This window comes from Danio rerio, chromosome 23 (assembly GCF_049306965.1).
Source record: "Danio rerio strain Tuebingen ecotype United States chromosome 23, GRCz12tu, whole genome shotgun sequence".
Taxonomy (NCBI): domain Eukaryota; kingdom Metazoa; phylum Chordata; class Actinopteri; order Cypriniformes; family Danionidae; genus Danio; species Danio rerio.
The window spans coordinates 20,124,414-20,142,059 of NC_133198.1; the positions used below are offsets into that span (position 1 = coordinate 20,124,414).

At 36.1% G+C, this 17,646-nt stretch overlaps 1 protein-coding gene across 13 annotated transcripts in view; it reads left to right on the forward strand.

Annotated features, from left to right (window-relative positions):
* Positions 1–17,646, forward strand: part of nol4lb (nucleolar protein 4-like b) — a 205,843-nt gene that overhangs the window by 77,912 nt on the left and 110,285 nt on the right. For 2 of the 13 annotated variants that reach the window (XM_073938735.1, XM_073938734.1), the window contains exons 2-3: positions 5,813–6,018; positions 8,735–8,821. The exons of 9 other annotated variants lie outside the window; for them this stretch is intronic. In XM_073938735.1, the coding sequence (XP_073794836.1) occupies positions 8,786–8,821 (36 nt within the window). In that variant the 5' untranslated portion in view covers positions 5,813–6,018; positions 8,735–8,785. The remainder of the gene's footprint in view (positions 1–5,812; positions 6,019–8,734; positions 8,822–17,646) is intronic. 2 more of the 13 variants (XM_073938739.1, XM_073938738.1) reach the window with 1 other exon arrangement.

The following is a 17,646-nucleotide window of genomic DNA, read 5'->3' on the forward strand; positions in this document are numbered from 1 at the left end:
TGTTTTGAATGTTATTCCAGAGTAAAAAATGACTCATTAAAGGGATAGTTCACAAAAATGCTTACAATTATCTCATCATTTATTCTTCCGCATGTGGTTTTAAACATTTATGCATTCTTTCTTCTGCTGAACACAAAATAAGATATTTTGAAGGATACTAGATGCACATTGACTTTCATAGTAGGAATAAAATTATTATGGAAGTGAATGGGTTTTAGCAGCCAGCATTTTTCAGATCTTTGTGCTCAACAGAAGAAAGGAGCTCAAATAGGTTTTGAACAAGAGAATTTGAGTACATGATGGCAGAATATAACTTTTGGGTGAACAAGCCCTTCAAACACCACTTTGAGAATGATACACATTGAGTGATACATATACTGTATCTTGAAAGAACTTTCTGCTTACCAAAGCTACATTTATTGATCAAAAATACAACAAAAATATATGTATTTCTATAATTTTACTTTTTCTTTATTATATTTTGTTTATCTGTTTTAGTCTTGTCTTTTTTTGTCAGTGATATTGCAAGCTGAGTACTGTCACTGTTAAGCCCAATCACAATTCTGTTTTTTACCTCTTCCCCTACCCCTTCCCCTTGGCCCTTAAAACACAGGGTGAAGGGGAAGGGCTTTAAATTTGACCCCTAAGAAATGGGACACCACTACAACACCCGCACATGTCATTACAAGTCAGCGCAAGCTCGTACTTAATATGAGATTGATGATGGTGACTGCTGTAGTTATTCCAGTTGCGTTATTTTTTGGTATTTATCTACAGGAACTGAAGGCATATATCATGTTATCATAACAGTTTAATGCGGCAATAAGCTCGTAAATGTACTATGTATTTACACCGTGGCCACACCAGACACTGTAAAAAGCTCATTCCCACTAGACTTTTCTGACAGGGTATTCAAGTGTCATCAAGTGATAGATGTGAAAGTATGTTGCGGGACTAACGTTACTGTACAAGAGTTATTATTTAGAATTTTTTATATAAAAAGCATGATGGTAAAAGACAAATTCTGTTATGATTGTATTAAAACATATGCTTGTTAAATGTAAAATGTTGTAATAATGACTAAAAATTCTAATTTGTGCATCTCCTTACTTCCGTGTGCAGCCACGCTGCCGTTGTTGGTGGTACATTCTGGGAAATTCATTTACCCTTTGGGCTGTGTCCGAAACCGCCTACTACTTAGTAGGTACTGTATTTGAATTTAAACGTACTACTCAGCAGTTAGAAAAGTACATTTTATACAGTATGAATGGGAACAGTATGAATGAAATTCAGACGTACTACATTCGTCATTTTGTCATGATCAAGTGAACTACCCGTGTCAGTTGCGTTGCTTCACTCCCATTCATAAATTCTCTTGCGGGGCATCATGGGATAGCGTAGTGTCCATCCGATGCACACTTCAGAATCTTGCTGGAATTAGTAAGTCATCCGGGTACTTCACGCTTACTGTTTTTAGCATACTATATAGTATGTAAGTATGTGATTCTAGGATACAGACTTGGTTTCAGGCGTGGTCAAGAAAAATGTCTGTTTTATCTATCTAGCCCTTTCCCTTAACCTTACACCTTCATGCTAAACAGAATTGGGACCCCCCCCCTCCCTTGCACGTTTACGTATAGGGATCAGTGTTTCCTCTAGGATTTTTTCCAGCTTTTTTACACAAATATACCAACTACCTATGGCGTTATTTCAATAATTCAACAAATGGAGAATCACTTTTTTCTTGCATGCCGATTTTCTCTGCTCGTGCACAAAACTTCTTGCAGCCCTAAAATATATGTTACTCAAGTGCAGATCGATGCTTTATGTAGTACGTATGTCTCCAACATTTATAAGATTTGCTAGGAATATTTATGAATTTCTCCAATAGACCCAATGAGCGGCATTAATTCGTCCTGAAGTAAAGTGAAACGGCAATAAACTCCATCACAATTAAGTTACTGTATGCAAAACTTTATCTATAAATAAGGTATAATTATGGAAACTGTTCAGTTAACTGAAAGCTACGCCGTGTTTGCTGGCCTCACGCATCACGCACCCGTCAGTCTCTCAGCACGTCACCTTGAAGGGTTAAACAAGTAAAGCGCAGCACTACTACCGTTACAGAGAAACTTGCATTGTTTTAATTCACTTACCTTTTAATGCTTTTTGGTGCGATTATAACCCACTATTAAAAAAACAACAATGACTGAATGTCTTGAATGAGAAGCTATGTAATGTAGCTGTGGCTGGATGAATTTTGGTGTCCCCCGCATGGCAGAATGAATCTAGCGGAAACCATGTGGGTGGGGTGTCCCAATTCTGTTTAGCATAAGGTAAGTGGAAGGGCTAAGGGGTAGAATTGGGATTGGGCCTTAGTATGTAATAGTATCCACATTAGCCTTTATTATTGTCTCGCTTTTTTGTTGAAACTATATCACTGTTTACATGCATTCATCATATTACAGTTTTATAAAGCATTGCAATTTACATTACATACCAGTTTAAAGGTTTCCCTTATAAATTTTCTTTTACAGGACTTTTTTTTTTTTGATTTGTCATAGCATTCCGATTACCCAATAAGACACAGCAGGTTTGATCTTAATCATTTCTGCTTGTTTCTGTGCATCTGTGTCACAGAGCAATCTATTATCATTACATCTAAGTGCCCAAACCCAGTATGTTTGTTTGGATTGTTATTGTGGGTTTTTTTCACAGTCCATGTGAGCATCCAACTAACCAATGAGTTGCTCTGCTGATGATGGATCCCCCACCGTGTAATTTCCTGTCTTTTCACGGCTCGTTTCCTCTTGGGCAACATGTGCCTAGACCTGAGGGAGGAATCTAGGATATGACACACAGGCTCCCCAATGCCCTCTCTGCTGCTCTGTGCTTTTCTAGCACTTCACTGTATGTAAGACTCATCCAGCAGAACGTCAGGCCTCCCTGCAGGCCAGCCTGTGCTTTTTCATACTAATTTAAAGTCTGAAAGCGGTCCTTAGGGCGACTTCTCTGCTCAAAAGAAAGCTGGTACTTCTTTGGCTGAATGGCATCTGTATATTCTAACCATGATGGAAATAGATAGATTGCATTCAAAATCCTGTAGTTTTTGAATATTTGGTATTTTGGTAAAGTTTTTATATGTTTAAGCTTTCTGTGTTTCTGAGCATAAAGATACTTTATTTCAAAGGGACTTTGTCATCTGTACTTGATGCAACAATATAAAGTTCAGAAAAGTTTGCTCATATTTGCCAGGTTAACATTGCTTTTACATATTCTGACTAAACAGCACTAAAAATTATCATATTTTAGTTTTAGGTTTGCAGTTAAATAAGATAATATACACTCACCGGCCACTTTATTAGGTATAGTAGTATCGGGTTGGACCCCTTTTTGCCTTCAGAATTGCCTTAATTCTTTATGGCATTGATTCAACGAGGTATTGGAAATATTTCCACAGAGATTTTGGTCCATATTTACATGATAGCATTCACACAGTTGCTGCAGATTTGATGGCTGCACATCCATAATGGTAATCTCTCGTTCCACCACATCTCAAAGGTGCTCTATTGGATTGGGATCTGGTGACTTTGGAGGCCATTTGAGTACATTGAACTCATTGTCATGTTCAAGAAACCAGTCTGAGATGATTCGCGCTTTATGACATGCTAACCTGCTGGTAGTAGCCATCAGAAGATGGGTACCCTGTGGTCATAAAGGGATGGACATGGTCAGCAACAATACTCAGGTAGGCTGTGACATTGACACAATGCTCAATTGGTACCAAAGTGTGCCAAGAAAATATCCCCCACACCATTATACCACCACCAGCAGCCTGAACTGTTGATACAAGGCAGGATGAATAATGTTGTTACGGCAAATTCTGACCCTGCTATTCGAATGTCGCAGCAGAAGTTAAGACTGATCAGACCAGGCAAAATTTTTCCAATCTTCTATTGTCCAATTTTGGTGAATTGCTGTCTCAGTTTCCTGTTCTTAGCTGACAGTAGCCTCAAGATTGGATGAGTTGTGCATTCAGAGATGCTCTTTTGCATACCTTGGTTGTAACGAGTGGTTATTTGAGTTTCTGTTGCCTTTCTATCTGCTTGAACCAGTCTGGCCATTCTCCTCTGACCTCTGGCATCAACAAGGCATTTACACCCACAGAACTGCTGCTTATTGAATACTTTCTCTTTTTTGGATCATTCTCTGTAAACCCTAGAGATGGTTGTGCATGCAAACCCCAGTAGATCAGTGGTTTATAAAATAAAAAAAAAGTTTATGACCAGCCTGTTTGGCATCAACAACCATGCCACGTTAACAGTCACTTAAATCTAATTTCTTACCCATTCGGATGCTTGGTTTGAACTGCAGAAGATTGTCTTGACCAAGTCTACATGCCTAAATGCATTGAGTTGCTGCCATGTGATTGGCTGATTATAAATTTGGGTTAACAAGCAGTTGAACAAGTCTACCTAACAAAGTAATAAAGTGGCCGGTGAGTGTATGTGCGAATTATTTTTTTATTCATTCATTTTCTTTTTGTCTTAGTTCTTTTATTAATCTGTCTGGGTCGCCACAACGGAATGAACCATCAATTTATCCAGCATATAATTTATGTAGCGGATCCATCTCTGCAATCCATCTCTGGGAAACATCCATACACACTCACTCACACTCATACACTACGTACAATTTAACCCAATTCACCTGTACCGCATGTCTTTGGACTGTGGGGGAAACCGGATCACCTGGATGAAACCAGGGAGAACATGCAAACTCCACACAAAAATGTCAACTGACCCAGATGATGCTCGAACCAACGACCTTCTTGCTGTGAGGCGACAGCACTACCTTCTGCACCACTACGTCGCCTGAATGATTTTTCACCAAAATGTATTCACTCTTGTGCAGACAGCAACAAAGAGTTGAGCAGTGTAGTCTGATTTGAGGATGATTGACTCTCATGCTGTTTTTTTATTTTTATTTTTTATTATTGAATGAGTCAAAGCAACTCACAGATGAGTCACATTCAAACTCATCAGTTTATACTACTTTATGAAAATATATTATATTATATTATATTATATTATATTATAACTTGACTAAATGGAAAGAACTAGGTGTTTTGTATAAACCTTTGAAAATGTATTTATTACTTTCAGAAAGTTACTTTATAGTTAAGAAAATAACATAACATATGATACCACATTTTTGTTATATCACCCAGCCTTTATACAAACATGAACGCAGCCATTCAGGCACCAAACAAGGTGACAGAGACTTTCAGTTTAAACTAATTATACCATCACTGAATTTGACCCATATTACAGCACGTAAAAAGAGTTTGAATCAAAATTGCTAAATTCTTGTCCTTCACTTCCCTAAACAGCAATGCTTGTATTTTCAGCAAGGTTTCAAGGAGTTAAATCTGTGTTTTATTTGTGGGATTGTTGGTGGAGGAGGGAAAGGGGTTAATCGTTGAGATAGATTTGTGACTGACTGGATTAGAGGAGAATAGCAGTAGTAGGACCTACAGTAATCCGTGTGTCTGTTGAATGCAGGGTCTGACCTCTCCGAGCTTTGTGTGTCATCTGCGCTTGAATACTGCTAAGTGCTTCTTGCTCCCACAAATCAAACCGCAAATCTTGATCATCATTACTTTTTTCATTGCTTTCAGTTTTTCTTTAAATGTTAGATCTGAAAGAGTTGCTCCTGTAGTCTTCATCCCGCGTCGAACCTCGTCTAGTGTTCCTTGTCTAGTGTTCCTGACAAACCAAATTGATCATGCCCCTTTTGTTCACGCTAACAGAAAGGCTAGGACACTGCAGGCAGAGATGACGGGATCAGTAGCAGAGGTCGTTCACAGACAATAGTGCTCGGCTGCAGAAGCCGCATTGGAAGACATCAGTTGGTCACTGCATACAGAAAGAAAGGGCTGAGATCGGTTGCAGAGGTCATAAACTGCACGGCTGTGCCAGTCGTCTCTGCTGACCTGGATAAAGCCGTTGCTCCAAGGTATATCTTACAGGAAGTGAGGTCATCTCAGATATCAGTATTCTTCTAGTGACATTTTTTGCAGCGTAATCTGGTTTATATATACGCTACCGCTCCTATACGGTCCTGATGGTCAGTTTTACAGTTCGTGAGGACATGAGGACATCTATGCTAGTGCAATCTTATTTCACTTCACACTAACAGCAGGTTGTTAAGAGATTTCCAAGCATAAAAGGCGATAAAGCAAGCCTTTAATGTCAACATTTGTCAAGACATGCCTCACTTTAAAATTCAAGCAGCAATGCATGTGTCTTAGAAAAAAAACATCTATGCCAAAGAAGAAAGAAGAGAGTATGTTTTTGTCTTATCTCAGCAGGAGTATGCATCAAAGACTTATGTGCTTCACGGTAACATGAGACACTTGATCGAATAGAAAAGATGCCTGAATGTTTGTTTAATGACTTTACAGATGATCCGCTTTAAAAAAGCACATTCTTGTATCAGACTTAGAATATACCAGACACAGCCGACATCCCAGCAGAATTTCAGTTTTTTTAAGGTTCTTTGAGGTCCGTGTATAGTGTTATAATCAGGGCTTTACATTAACTTTTTTGATCACCAGACACTGTGGATAGTAGATTTCCAACATTACTAGCCACTTGCCATTTTCACTAGCCACAATTTTGTTGTTTGGAAAATATATTTTATATAAATAAATGTGACTTTGATATGCTTAAATGACTTGATTTAGATGTTGTGTTGTCCCAGATCAGCAGTTACTACACACAAATGGTTGGTTAATCTCATATTAAAGAAATGTTATTGTAAAGGATGATAATTAAACTATATTAACAAAAATAACTGTAAGCAAAAGAAAGCAGGTAAAATACCATGAGTGAAAGTGAAAGGATGATCACGTGCCTGAGAATAATTAAAACGAAAGCAGTGACTGCTGCTTACAAATATATATATTTTTCAATCTTGAGCTCTTAAAAGCAGCAGGACTGTGGGTACACGAGCATCGTTTTTTGTCTAGTCTTTTTCAAAAATAACCGAACGAAGGTGAACGGAAAAAAGCGCAAGTAAACGGGAGCGCGCGCACTTTAAAGTCGCGTGCATCACATCACCTGTGTATCATCCTCTCATACGGTATTCACCTGCTTTGTCTCGCGCGAACACAGTTGTTTTCAGTCGTGCTGTTTCTCGATTCTAAGATCACATTTGCACGCATATTGGGCCATCCTTATTGCCGAGTCGAACCCTGCTTTAAGAAAACTACAATGTAAAAATTATTTCCAACCCTGCCAAAGTGGCTAGCGGGAGCAGCTGTCTTACCCGCCAAAGCTGAATTATACCCGCATTTGGCGGGTTGGCGGGTGTTAATGTAAAGCCCTGGTTATAAAGCATTTAAAATGTTATAATTCCTAATTTTTAACATTAAAAACCTTTCAAAATATATAATAATTTAGTCAAGCTATATTTAATATATCTAGAAAAGTTAAATAAGAGTTTTTGCACATTCAAATAATAGATGGAAGCAGGTTTGATGTGCTGTGAAAACAATACATTATTTTGGTTAAAATAATGTATGTAATACTTAGCAAACCAGCGCTAGACTAGCTATAAGGCTGTTAAAGTGATGTATGGCTGTTGATCACACTTGTGTGTTGTGACATTACTGCCAGATCCAAGTATAGTTGGCAATGCATCACCTTTTATTTTTAGGCAAACTGTGTCTTTTTTTTAAAGATGAATCCACTGTAACATGAAGTGAACATACACAACTGTGTTTTACTAACACAATCTGGAATGTTGCACCATGGAAAAAGACAAACTAGCCAATTATAATCAGTGATTGTGTGTACACTAGCCGCAGAGCGGCACTTTGCAACAAATTCAAGACTGAAACCTGATGCCCTGAATTTCTAGCTGTACAGAAGCACTTATGCTACTTCTAAAAGAGAAATGGATTTGTGATGCAACAGTGGTCATGTCTGGTGTAGACAAGTTCTTAGGACCACAAAGAAAGCAATGTAAAGCAGTTCTAAGAACTGATTTCAAATAGATTCTTATTGATATGCTTTCGACTTTGATTCAGTTCAGTATTTAACTTAAGTTGTTCATGTTGTCTTTGAAATCGTTCATGTTGATGTGTTTGGCAGCACAGGTCTGCTATGCTGCTGATACTGCTTTGATTATTACAAGTACCGAGACTTGCTACTGCCAGTATATTCATAGACTGCATATTCACACACTGCTGCTGCAGACATAACACCTGAAACCCCTCAACAAAGCTGGAGAACATGAAGACAAAACAAACCAATGAAAATCTGATAAACAAACAGTTGCATTAGCAAACATGTACATATCCACAAGTGAGATGATTGAGAATTAAATAAACACTGCACTGCATCTTCTACTATGTGTGCCTGGGCTACCTTGCCAAATTGTTTAACACTAGTGGCCTTGTCGTATCACTGTGTGCCTGGGATAACTTACTGACTGGCTTAACTCTAAAACCATGCACTGTTTTGCCTTGTTATAAACGATATCACGTTGCAGGCTGATAGAAAAAAAACAACAACAACCACTTAAATAGGAATAAATTAGAACCTTGATAAAATAATTTCTATCTTGTAGTTAAATTCAGAATTGTGTTATCATGAATATTTCCACACCGGATGTTTTCATAGTGCAAAGACCTCTGACACAAACATGTCCTATTTGATTCATTTAGTAGTGGAGCAGGGAGCAAACATGCCTTCTGCAAGGAGGGGGGAGAGATCACATGTTTGGAGCAGCTCTGATTCAGGAAGCAGTGCAGGTACAGTAACCCTCCTCCAACCCCCATAAGCCATTGATTTAAAGCTGCGGTTTTATCATGGCTACAACGAACCACTCTGGGTATTCGGTTTTCGAGGTTATTTCCGCCCGTGCAGAAGTGAGCTAGTGAACTGTGGCTAATTTATTTTACTAATGAGCTACATAGATGTCATGATGGTTGACTGGTTTACCTGGATTTATTTTGAAAGAATTTATTTTTAGTAGTGTCTCTGTCACTTTAATTAGCATGCTGTGCTATTGTGTTGTGCACTTTTTGCACCTACTGACATGAACATTGTTGAGGTAAAAAATAATACTGTGCACTGGAGGGTCCTGCATTTTGTTACTCCATCAGTTTTGTGTCTATTGCAAGCTTTTGTGTGACATGCATGTGAGGTTCAGTAAGCTCAACACTAGTGTGATTATACAAGGCTTCCCTGTGGCCTATTCATTTACTAGTCATGAGAGGTTAAAGGGTTACAGTTGCTTGTTACAGCAGATGCTTGTGATCCATGAATTACGTAGAAATGTTTAACCGTCATCTGCATCTTCACAAAGACTGCAAGTGATTTGCATTTTTATTCAATGTTTGACGTAATCTTAAGCGAAACACAATGAGAGGGTGGGACATAGAGTAGCCCTTCCCCTTTTAAAAAACAGCCAAGAATGTTTTGTTTTATCACAGCTCTACCAGTGAGAGTGGTCAAGATCAAGCTCATCAAATGTAAAGCAAATGAAAAGCATATTTAAGGGGGCGGGGCATGTCAGATACTTGAGAGCGTTTGATTGGTTATGATGTGATGTGAAACTGTAGTATGGGTTGGCGTGAATAAAACTGCTGATCCATTTGGGCTGAAGTGAAAAACTACAAGCTTTATATCAGTTTTATATCTTATAAATGCTAATTTTGTCATTGTTTTGGTGTGCACTAGCTTATAGATATTTTAAAAAACATCTAAAGAACTTATTTAATTTCATGGAACCTTTAAGTTAGATTCCTTTTGCATATTCTTTGACTTGGATGCACAAATAGAAAAATAGTGGAAAAATACTTAATTTGTTTTTTGTTTCATTTTCTATTTTTTATTTAGTTTTTACAGAATTCTAGAAGTAAAAAAACTAATATCAGTTATACAGAACTTAGCATACCTCAAAGCCATCACACATTACATACTGTATCTAGTAATAATCACTCTCTCCCTCTCACTCACTATCCTTCGGCTTAGTCCCTGATTTATAAGGGGTCACAACAGCAGATTGATCTGCCCTCTTATAATAATGATATAAAGCATATTAGTAATATTATTAAATTAAAGAATACATGTAAGTAAATAAACAAATAAAAAGATGTTTACAGAGAAGACCAAAATATTTATAGTAACCTTTAACAGCATTGGATCTTAGCTAGGGATGTAGCGATTCACTTGACTCACGATTCGATACGATTCACAATACTAATCTCACAATTTAGTGACGATTTTTTTAACAAAATTATTTGAAACGAGTTTAGGTGAAGAGCCCTTTTATTTTTTCTTAAATGCTACACATTTTTTTTTTAGCAAACAAAACATCTTCTGCCATAAAGCGAATGCATTAAAAAAAGAATAACACAAATTAAAGAAGACTCATTAATATAAAAAAAACTAAAACAGAGACTGTGCTGGGATATTACATTTTTAAAAAGAAATGTCAGCAAATCTCTGTTTTCTGGTATAAGCTGAGGTCTTTGCACATTTACAATGCCCCCTGCTGAAACAAACTCTTTTATTGGGGACTGAGATGGCTGGTGTGGAGAGGTAAGCCTTTCCTAAACCAGAGAGAAGTAAGTACAGATGTGGTCAATAGGCCCTCTGCTCCAGGGAACTGTCCACTGGCATAAAATCTGATTATAAAATTATTCATGATATAGTAGGATAGAGACAAGAGTTGAACATGATTATGAAGATGAATAATTAATATTACCTGTATAATTAATTATTAAAAGTATCAGTGTGATACACTTAAGAAGAGATAATCATATTAAAATATTTTATTTACGTAAGTATTCAATAATAATAAGCAAATTATTCAAATATGCATAAACTAATTTGAAAAGAAAAGGGGGAACCAATCTTATTTCTGATCTGTAACCGATCAACTTTCTTTTTTTGTCTCAAAAAAATCTCTTCACACCTTCGCTATGAAAACACTGATGCACTGTGATCTCTGTAGCATTTGGAGCAAGCGGAGCTGCAAATCCACCGGTCCGTGTGTTTTGGTTTTTTGAGAGTTTTTTTGCGTATAGATGTCTGTGACAGTAGTTTTTCAATCTGCTGACGGTTTATGTGCATCATATTCGTTGTTCTGTTAATCGACGTCTTTTCACAGTCTTTGCACACAGTTTGTGTTTTGTCTGGCGCACTTCACCTCTGTCATTTTACTCTGCTGCCCCACCTCTTGCTCATCTCTGATGTGTAGATAAAGCGAGTTTGCACTTGTAAACACAGCGCCCCCTCTGTTCAAAAAATGTATTGCGATTTGTTCAACATTTCTACCAGTTCGTGTACCATGGGGTTCGTGTATACATGAAGTCACTTGTAACATTACGATTAGTTCATAGGTGATGGAGGACACATTTGTGGAATGTGAGGTTTTAAAATCAATTCTTTTATTTAACAATTACTATTAACTTGATGATACACACAATTACATTGTTAAAAAGAAAAAAAAAGAAAAACTAATTCCAAAATATTAAGAAATCAGCATATTACAATAATACTAAAAGATTCTGAACTTTGCCACTACAGCAAAAAAAAAATTTATATTTAAATAGTAATTGTTCAGATTATATTCTGATAGAAAACATTTATTTTAAGATGTAATAATATTACCTTTTTTACTCTATTTTGACAAAAATGGTGAATTTCACATTAAAAAATATGGCTCTCATGCTTTTTAACTTTGATGTGCATGTCAATGTAAATAAATGTTTATTTAGTTTCATGCCAACTTTCATGCATAAGGTGTTTATAGACATATTGTAGACCTGACTTTTTTTTTTACTAGAAATTAGCTTATTCTCACAAAGTCCACTTTCAGAGCTGCTAAAACCATAATCTGCACAGTTAAAGAAAAAGATTTTGACAGGACAAAGCATTTAATAAGTAGCTTCAAGTGTTGATTGGGAATGTAGCTGCTGGTTTATATGCTGGTTTCCAGGAACAACGGTACTGTACTTACAACCACAAAAGCTGGTCTGGTGTGCTCTGAAAAACTGGCCTTGATCTGGAAAGTGGATTCACTCAGCTTTTAGTGATTTATATTCACTGTGAAAGCGTTTTATTTCACAATGCATAGTTTTTTTTTTTGTTACCTGTTAATATTGCATTGATTTTTTTAAAGAAACGTTAATGGGAGCTTTAAAATAATATCATTCTTTTTCCACTGGAATGTTTAGTTGTCATTTCTTAGACTTGTTCTGGTTTATTGGCAAATTTGAGGAAAATTGAACTTGATGTTGGTTGTCATATTTGTGAAAAGATGGGTTTGATCAGCTCAGAATAGCTGAGGTAAACAGCGACTGTTAACAGAGACATGCAGTGAATTTCATTTCCAGAAATGTTTCATCTTCCTAGTGACTGTACTGATGTCTGTGCATACATTCATGCTTATTAATCTACAACGCCTACTGGTAAATGCTCACGTCATTCAGTGAAATATTGCGCTTGTTATTACATTCTGTGAGAGGGTAGTTGACAAGCTTGATAAAATGACTTTAATTAATGCTTTAAAAAGATGTTAACTTCTCCTAAATGTAGAAATAAAAAAAATAATAATACACAATATTTGAGATTGAAAATGATTTTATTCTCACCTTGTAGTCCTTTGCCAATCTCTCTTTCCCTCTGTCCAATCTGTGAAACAAAAAAAGGCCAAAATAAAAGTATGACGTTTTTGTTCATGTAAATTAAGGGTAATGTAAAGGCACGGTTTAAATACTTGACAATTGCATTCACAGCATAAAACTTTTACTGAAACAAACAAAAGTACTGTTTTATTTAACACTTTTTACATGTTATTGTTTCTTTTCAATAGGATAAAATAAAAAACGAAATAAAAAGCGCTCAGGGGTAGCTAAAATAATGTGTCGGTGCTCTTTGGGTACGTGATTCATCAGAATAAACAGCAAAAGTCAGTCCAAGGCACTCGAAAAATGTGGAAAAAAATATTGACAATAAAGGCTTTTTAATATTTTTTCCACATTTTTCAAAAGCCCTAGATTGACTTGTTTAAACTAAAATAAAAAATAAAATATATATAAAAAAGATATATATATATATATATATATATATATATATATATATATATATATATATATATATATATATATATATATATATATATATATATAATAAGAAAAATCACTTAAAATGAAAAAAAAAATTGCACAATCTATTGTCCCCAAAAAAGGAATTTTCTGGTCATCCTTGTTGTATTATTAGTTATTAAAAGATATATACTTATATATAATTTACTATTAGGTATATTAAAGTTAAATAAATAAAAAAGTAAGTATATTCATGACAACTATAGCTGAAAGTTAAAATAATAAAATAACAAAATAAAAGATTCCAGGTAATGTTTCATTTATTTCAAATGAAAATGATTTTAGTTGTACATATATGTAGTTGTACTATATTTGTGTCTTTTTTTATTTACTTGAAAGCCCAGCCTTGCATTGTATTGAAATAAGTGGCAAGTTTTTTTTTAATTATATTATTTTAATAATATTTTATTAAGTATTTTTTTAGTTTAGTTTTATGTTTCACAGAACAAAGGAACTGATTTTAACAAACAGCATCATTTAAACAATGAAGAAAGGGCACACTTTACCTTAAAATCTCATGCAGTTGGAGGGTTGGATGTGTAATGAGGGACGCTCTTGTCTGTCTTCTCTTTTTTTGGCTTTTGTTCTGGGCTCTGTGTGGAATAATGGGCAGGGGTGGAAAGCAAGCGTGCAGATTTGGTTTCTCTGCTCTTCGGAGAGGGAAAAGGGGGCATCGGCAGGCAGAAATAGCTCCCCTCCCCTCGCCTCTGGATCAATGAAGGTCCAGTCAGAATCATTGATCATAGCCCGTCTTCATGTAACAGAATGCTTTATGTTTTTTAGCCTGTGGCTGACAGTGGGGTGTAATATCACAAACAGAAACTGATATCAAAAAGTCTGTTTGTCCTTCCAGTGATTCGATCACATCCGCACTCACATTTTTTTTTCACAGTCCTTTGATCTAGCGTTTTTTTATGTACTTGCTTTGGATAAAAGCTCACCAACTATTTTGCCATCATTTTGTATGTATATCATGTGTGTCAGTGCTGGTGCTTTCCCAGTTTTCCTGCAGGATCAATATTCTGCAGTGGAAGCTCACCGTCTGCAAGATGTTAATCCTCATCGGGGCTTCACAAGGTGTGTTTTTGTGTGAGTGTTTGAGGGTGAATGGATCTGTGTATAAGCGTGCAGGCTTACATGCCTTAGTAGAGTAACGGCACCGTTATCAATACGCTCACCTTTCTGCGTTGAAATGATACAGTGTGCTTCCTTAGGAAACTATTGATCCGACTGAGCGAGGGAAGGCGGTCAGAGACAGAAAGCTCATGTAACATGCCCAGACATCTGTTGGATGTGAGAAATTAGGATTCGACGTGACAGACAGCTGTCAATGTTCATCTCGAAGCTCAGAAAGATTTTGTGACCTTGCGTGTGTTGTGACTGATGGATGTGTGAACTGTGAATGCGCTGTCATGATTTCTTGTGCCAAAACACTTCCTGATGCAATCTTGGCACTTGAAAGTCCTTTGCTTTTGAGGAAAATAGAACATTTCTTCAACAAATAAATGGGTGTTGATATTGCAACTGTATTTTGATAAAGGATTGAAAAGGAAAAAATTAATCAAGGCATTTGATTTGGATAGTTGCTAAATTTGACAAAAAGGTAATATTTTATTATTATCATCTTAAGACGTTTCATTTTAACAAAAGTTTGTGTCTAGATTTTTATATTTTATTTTCAAAATTAAAATATATTAGGGCTGTACAATATATTGTTTCAGCATCGATATCACAATGTGATCATTCACAGTAGTCACATTAAAGGATATGCAATGTTGGTTTTTTATCATAATTTATCATTTGCATGTATTATTGATGCTTGAGATTTTACTATGATTTAAAAAAAAAAAGTTGTACCACTTGTGACATTAGCTATTTATTTATGTGACCTCTATTATTTGTATTTTTATCATTCTGGTACAGTACTTGAATACTGTTAGACTCGGGAAATGATAAAACACTTTGTTTAACACTTTGCAGGGTTCAAATAAGGATTTTTTTCTACTGGCACAGTCTGGCCAGTGGTTGCACTGCCAAAATTTTCACTGGTTCACCAAAAAAAAGAAGTTAATAGCCCCTTTCACACAGTAATACTATTAAATATCCAGAAAATTACCAGAAAGACTTAAGTTCAAAAAGGCGCTGTGCACACAGACAAGGACGTTCCAGAATTTTTCAGAAAAAGACCTTTCACATCCATTACAAAATACTGGTAAATTCTGACCTCATTAATCAGAAATGAGCTCAAAACGTAATAGGGATCCGGCTTGATGGTTTCTCTTTTATTTAAAGCTTTAGCATTCTTGCAGCTTATTCCAGAGACATCCAAAGTCAGAAGTGCGAACCGCAGCTATATGTTTACACATTTGACAACATTACAAATTCTCTGAATAGGTAAGTACTGTGAACAGCTGCGATGAAAACATATGGAGGAACACTTTCGCATGTCGAGATGTACATAATGTGTGTGTGTGTGCTGGCGCTCACCGGAGCACTCCTGCACTTCACATGCACACGCGTCTAGCAGAGCTTTTTAAACAAACAGCGGTTTATCGTAAGCATTTTATTGATCATTTTTTTCCACAGTTAGCATTAAGAAGGAACATAGAAACTTTTTCTGACTAATATCTAGCAGTTAAATGTGTCTGGAAAAGTATCCAAAGGCTTTTATTTTCATAAACAGCATGTATGTGAGTGTGTCTATGTTCTGATTGGCTGGAGTAGACGTCTCACGTCAGATCATTCTAAGTGTGAATGTGCTCTTTCCGGCAATCGTCCTTTTGCGTTCACACAGTGGAGCATTCCGGCAAATTACCAGTAATGGTACAACTTCTCTTCTTGTAAAATTGCCGGAACGAATTTACCAGTATTTTCTAAAAGGGCCTGTTCACACATATAGACCTTTCAGGAAAATTGCAGGTAATTTTTAACAAAAGATGGCTGACTTGCCAAACTGAAGCCAAACTATGTAAAACACCATTTTTTTAGTGTGCTGCCTACGTAAATGTCTGCTTTCAATGCATTGGAAACAGACGGTTTCTTTTAGCCTTATAGTTTGATGTTGCCTCTATGTTACCGTCTCTTTGTTGTACTGGTTGTTAACAGGTTACAGAAAAAACAACTTGCTCACAACATCCAATCACATAAGAGTACAGAAAAGGTAGCATTTAAAGGCTTAAAAGCACAAACTGTTTTTCAATTCTAAGACTGTATTTGCATGCAGTTGACAAATAGTCACATTAATTAAAAATAAAACTTTAGTGACCGATCGGGCCAGTAAAAATCCTGTCTACTGTCCCAAACATCTCTCATGCTGTCTTCAAGCCATCGAGCAGTTCTTATTGTCAAGCCCTGCTTTGTTGTTATTCATGAAAATACTCAAAACCCATTTAAATACAGAAATGCACCGCAAATAGCACAGACCACAACGAAAATGTGTCCATAGTTTACGGAGATGCACTCCCACTGCAGCATCATCCCAATATATCATTAACATTATAAATTCTTTTCAAATAGAGATATTAAATCATCTGGTGAATATGTATTCATATCACAATATATATCGCAAAATAAAATAAATATCGCAATGTTGGATTTTTTCAGTATCGACCAGCCTTAATAATAAATTACATTTAATTAAGTCATTAAGTGTAAAAATAATAAATTAATACATAAATAAATTTATTTAACTTATTGTTATTATTATTAATATTATTATTATTATTATTAATAAAAAAATTTATTAGAAAAAACATTAATGCTAGTTCAGAAAATATTCCTTTTTTCAAAGGTTAAAATGGTTTCTTTCCATTTCTTTATATTTTTTCAGACCACACATACATTTCTGACCAGATAAAAAATGTATATCTGTTTTTTATTCCCTCTAAATCAGTTTCAGTATTGCAGATCTTGATCAGTTTCCATGGCAGCACTTCTATATGCTTAGAATTCCTCCCTTTATTTATTTATTTAAAAGTCTTTAAATTTATTTCTTCATGCATAGGAGCCATGTCGCTGTCCTTGCCATGCTAAGTATGGGCAGAGAGAGATGAAAGATGGAAAAAGGAGGGGAACTAATTGCAGGCCAAACAAGACGAGACACCGAGAACTATCTCCAGTTGCAGCCGCACATGCAAAACAATCACGCAGACACATAATCAATCATTTATACTCAGGAAATACCATGACCGCCTCACTCTTTTTGTTGATGCTACTTGCACGTTTTCCCCATTGCTGAATGAATCATTGCAGAAAAGGTGCTGTGAAAAGTCTAACCCAATTATATCAATACTAAGGGTATTTTGCGGGAGGTGTATTGATTTTTACTGTACGTGCGATGCAAACGCCATTTATCAGGTTAATTGTTTTGGACTTGCCAACTAAACCCAAGGGTTACATTTACAGCACCGGCATCTCACAAGGACACCGGCTTGCCGATATGAGGAAGGGAAGGTTGAAGA